Here is a 4,161-nt window from a genome sequence, read left to right as displayed (position 1 = left end):
CCTGGGGACCTCTCCCCTTTCCTCTTGATTGTAAATCCTCAGATTTTGGAAGGGACGGCCGCGCACTCTGGAAATGGGGTGGTGCACGAAAGGGAAAAGGAACGCCCCACCAGCCGGTTCACCAGCCTCCTCGCCCCTTGAGTTTTCCTCTCAGACCCTGCGCAAAGGAGGTGGGGCATAGAAAGTCCGTGAGGCAGAAAACCTTGGTGGCCAGGTGGCTGAGGGTGGGGGATGGTGCGACTGGAGCGTCCTAAGGTCACCGGGAGAGGGAGAAGCTCGAGTGTACTGAGTCAAAGGCCCACTCCTCTTTGGCTGCGCGAGGCAGGCGGTGCAGGCATAGAGACCAGTGTGCTGCCCAGCTACGTGTCGCTCCTCCGTGCGCCGCCGGGTGCCGCCGCTGCCCGCGTCCTCGGGCCGCCGCCGCCGCTTCCAGCCGAGCTGGCGGCCGCACCCTCGGGTCGATACTTGAGCCAGCAGATAACCCAGGTGACAACGACTGAGAAGAGAGCCAAGATGCTGGCCACCGACAGACAGATGGGCCCCACAGGCGAGGGCGAAGGCGACCCAGTCGCCGGGGCATCCCCAGGGGGCGCTCCGCTTCCGGGGGGTCCCCCGCCACCACCGCCACCGTAGTGGTTGACGAAGATGAGGCCAGTGAAGAGCAGCACCACCATGGAGAGAAAAGAAAAAACCACGCACACGCAGCCGGCGGTGAGCGCAGCGCGCTTGCAGTTCTGGCAGCTGTCGTAGGCGCCCGGGGCGCGCAGCCCCGGGCGGGCGCGAGGTCCGGGGGCGGTGTCCTCTGCAGGTGGCGTTGGTTGCGGGGCCGGGGCTGGCGGCTGGGGTGCTGCAGGCTCTGCGCGGCGTGCTGGCAGCGGCGGGAGTCGGTCCTGGGGTAGCGGGTCGTGAGCCGCGCGCAGAGCTAGCGGGAAGGCCTCGGCGAGCTTGGTGTTATTGGGCAAGGCTTGCACGCGGCTGTCGGGCAGCGGCGTGCGGTGGCGGCACACGGGGCACGCGATGGCGCCGGGAGGATCGTGCCAGGGCGGGGGGCGCTGCGCGCGCTCAGGCGCAGCGCTGGCAGCGGCGGCGGCGGCGGCGGCGGCGCGGAGCTGTAGCTGGCTTAGGCACTCCTGGCAGAAGGTGTGCAGGCACGCCAGCAGCTTAGGCGCGCGCCGGTCCGCATCGAAGTAGTTGTAGCAGATTTTGCACTCGTAGTCTTCGAGAGGTGCAAGGCCTGGGGCCGTAGCGGTGGCGTTCCGGGGTCTCCTATCCCCGCGGTCCCGGCCTCCAGCCGCCGCGCCCCCTGCTCCGGCCCGGCTCCCGGGGCTGCTGCTGGGGCTCTGTTCGCTGCCGCCGCTGTCGTTTGCTGGCGCTGCCATGGCATGATCCGCCCCTCATTGGGGGCAAGGTGAGTCGCCTTCCTCCCCCTGCGTTGCCGCCTCGGCTCCAGGCGGGGAGGAGGCGCTTCTGCCTACCCCCCCTGACTGCTGTCCCCTGGCGTCGGAGGCACCGCTGGCTGGGCCGGGCGGGGGCGCAACGGCAACCGCCTCCCTCTCCAGTCCACCCCACCCCGCCCCGCTCCGCCCCCGCGCGAGCGCCCGGGTCCCTCCCTGTCCCCCGGCGCCTCTCTGCGGTCCCCTCCAGCCCCCTCAAGGCAGCTCTTCTGGCTTTGGATACCGGTTTTTGTTGGACTTGGAAATGGGAGTAGAGGGCGGCTGGGAGGCGGCGCGGGAATGCATTTGGGGGTGTAGCTGTTTAAGGATGTTGCGTTTTGTAAGTGCCAACCACCCCCCTCCCCCCAGGTTGATGGTGGGAAACCCGGACCTGTTTTCCCTTTTCCCTCTTCCTCAACACGCGCCTACTCCCACCCTTCCTTTTTATTCTGCTTATCCTCCTGTCTGGGGCTGGGTCCCTGTCGGAGCCTCCTCTCCCCCACCAGCAAGAGCTCACCGGTGATGTAATGCGGGGCCCGCGCAGGGAGGGGAAGCGACAGCCTCAGCAGCCTGGCAGCAGCATTGCCTTCCCTTGGTGAAAATCATGATCTCATTTCTCCGTCCAAGGGCGAAAGCCAATAATCATCAAGCCATTTATGTTTTGCGCTTTTATTAGCAGAAACCATGAAGCCCTGCAGAGCGCTTTCAGGGTGGAAACGAGTGGTGGCATTTTCCTTTGGTTGTTAGGAGGAAATTTTGGAGGGGAACAGTACTTGCCCCCACCCTCTTAAATACCGCTTCCTGAGATTTGTGGAGACACGAAAACAGAACGGGAGCAGGGTCTTGTTGTTTTCCTGATACTGACCACAGCAGACCCAGGGGCTATTTCGTTGGTGCCCAGGCCTCTGCAGAGGTAGAGTAGATAGAAAGTTGTCAGAGAAGTTCACAAAATGTCAAAAGTCCAGATTTAACCTAGCCACTGAGGTCAGTCATCTTTTCCCATTGGTCCACTTCAACTTTTGTATATAAATGTAGAGAGCCCCAAACTTGATGAATAACATGGGACAACTCTTTGATTTTATTAAAACTAATAGAAGCCCAGATGAGTAGGTGAGCAGGAAGTACAGCTTCTTTAGAGAGCACTAGGGAGGACACTGGGAGTGGTGGGCTTAGGGACAGTCTTGGGGGTGATGCCCAGATATTCCTAACTGGAAATTCTGTTTTCCTGTTTCCCCAGGTTGGGCCTCACTCTGTGAGGAGGGAAAGGTCACCCACCCACCTACCCACCCAAACAACAAGGAAGGGAAAGAAGATGGCTTTGTAAGGTTCAGGATTCCCAGGAGAAGGGAATGTTCCCACTTTCTGTCCAGATTCTCTGCAAAAGATGGCAAGATGCCCCAGGGAATGTTTCTGGAAAGGATAAATGGATGGAAAGGAAGCCAAAGGTAAAGGAAGACAGAAAGGAACCAGTAAACTACCAATGTACAGACAAGAGTTTTAGAGGGAGTCCTGAATACCTATAAAGCTTCAGTGATATTTAAAAATAAGTTTTTTTATATTATGAAAAGGGACTATCATATTCTTAAGTTCAAGAGACCTTAGGTGAAGTTTGTTAAAAACCACTGACTTTCCAAGATTCAGATTTCATAATTATGATTTGGGGGTGCTTCTCATTTGGTATTGTTTAGGTATTTCATTTTGTGATGGTGGATGTGATCAGAACGGGCAGGTTGATGGGGCATCAGAAGAAGGCCCTTCCCTGGCCTAGAAATATTGCAGTGACCCAGCACTAACTATACGGAATCACTTCCTGTGGTCCTCTTCCTCTTTTAGCTGTATGATTGTGAGGAGCCTGGAATAGTGTGTTCTATGCATGGTATTAAGCTGGGTCCTTTGCTGTGAGCCTTGGCTCTGTGCTGAGAAGAAACATAATGCTGATATGACAAAATGTAAAAGCAAAACACCGAGAAGCACAGAAATAGGGGGACAAGTGTTGATTTGTATTGTTCTTCCTGCCCGCCCAGGTCTTAGGACATGTGCAACCCCCAAGTCCTGTATGCTTAGATATAGAAGCATTCAAGCAAAACCTTTAACATTTTTCAGCTTCACTCAGTGACACATTCCACCATAGGCCAGGGTTTCTCCCCTTCTGCACTTTTGACATTCTGCAGTAGGTAACTTTTTTTTATTGTGGGCACTGCTCTATGAATGGTCAATATTTAGCAGCATCTCTGGCCTCTACCGTCTTGATGTCAGTAGCAATGCTTCTCAGTTTTAAGAGTCCAGAATATTCCCTGGGGACAAAATCATCCCTGGTGGAGGACCATGGAGCTTATACCAAAGTCAGGGCCGATTAAAGTAAAATCAAAACCAGAAACATCTTCCAACTCCTATCTAGTGCCAGCAAACAGCATTACCAAAATAATTATTCCTACCCATGGGCACTTCTATAGTTCAAAGTAATGTACTGCACTCTCCTTAAAAGGGCCAGTAAAGGTTTTTTTGAATAATACATTTTGTTGATAGGGTCATGAACGATTGCCAGAATTTGGTTAGCAATGCTAGAATTTACTCTTTGTGTTTGGATAGCTTTCTAGGGGCACCCAGCATCTCTACATATTTTATTTTTGGGGACATCTGAGCTACATCCTCAGCCCTTTTTATTTTATTTTATTTTTTTTATTTTGAACCAGAGTCTTGCTAAGTTGCTTAGGTCCTCACTAGGTTG

At 55.0% G+C, this 4,161-nt stretch overlaps 1 protein-coding gene across 1 annotated transcript; it reads right to left on the bottom strand.

Annotated features, from left to right (window-relative positions):
* Positions 1–359: 359 nt before the first annotated feature.
* On the bottom strand, positions 360–1,379 carry Rnf228 (ring finger protein 228). Its single transcript, XM_034635683.2, has one exon. It carries the CDS (start codon positions 1,377–1,379, stop codon positions 360–362), a length of 1,020 nt encoding a protein of 339 aa, XP_034491574.1.
* Between the last annotated feature and the right edge of the window lie 2,782 nt (positions 1,380–4,161).

The sequence above is a fragment of the Marmota flaviventris genome, chromosome 11, assembly GCF_047511675.1.
Source record: "Marmota flaviventris isolate mMarFla1 chromosome 11, mMarFla1.hap1, whole genome shotgun sequence".
Taxonomy (NCBI): Eukaryota; Metazoa; Chordata; class Mammalia; order Rodentia; family Sciuridae; genus Marmota; species Marmota flaviventris.
Note: the sequence above shows the minus strand (reverse complement) of the source record. Positions and strands in the feature narration are given on the sequence as shown.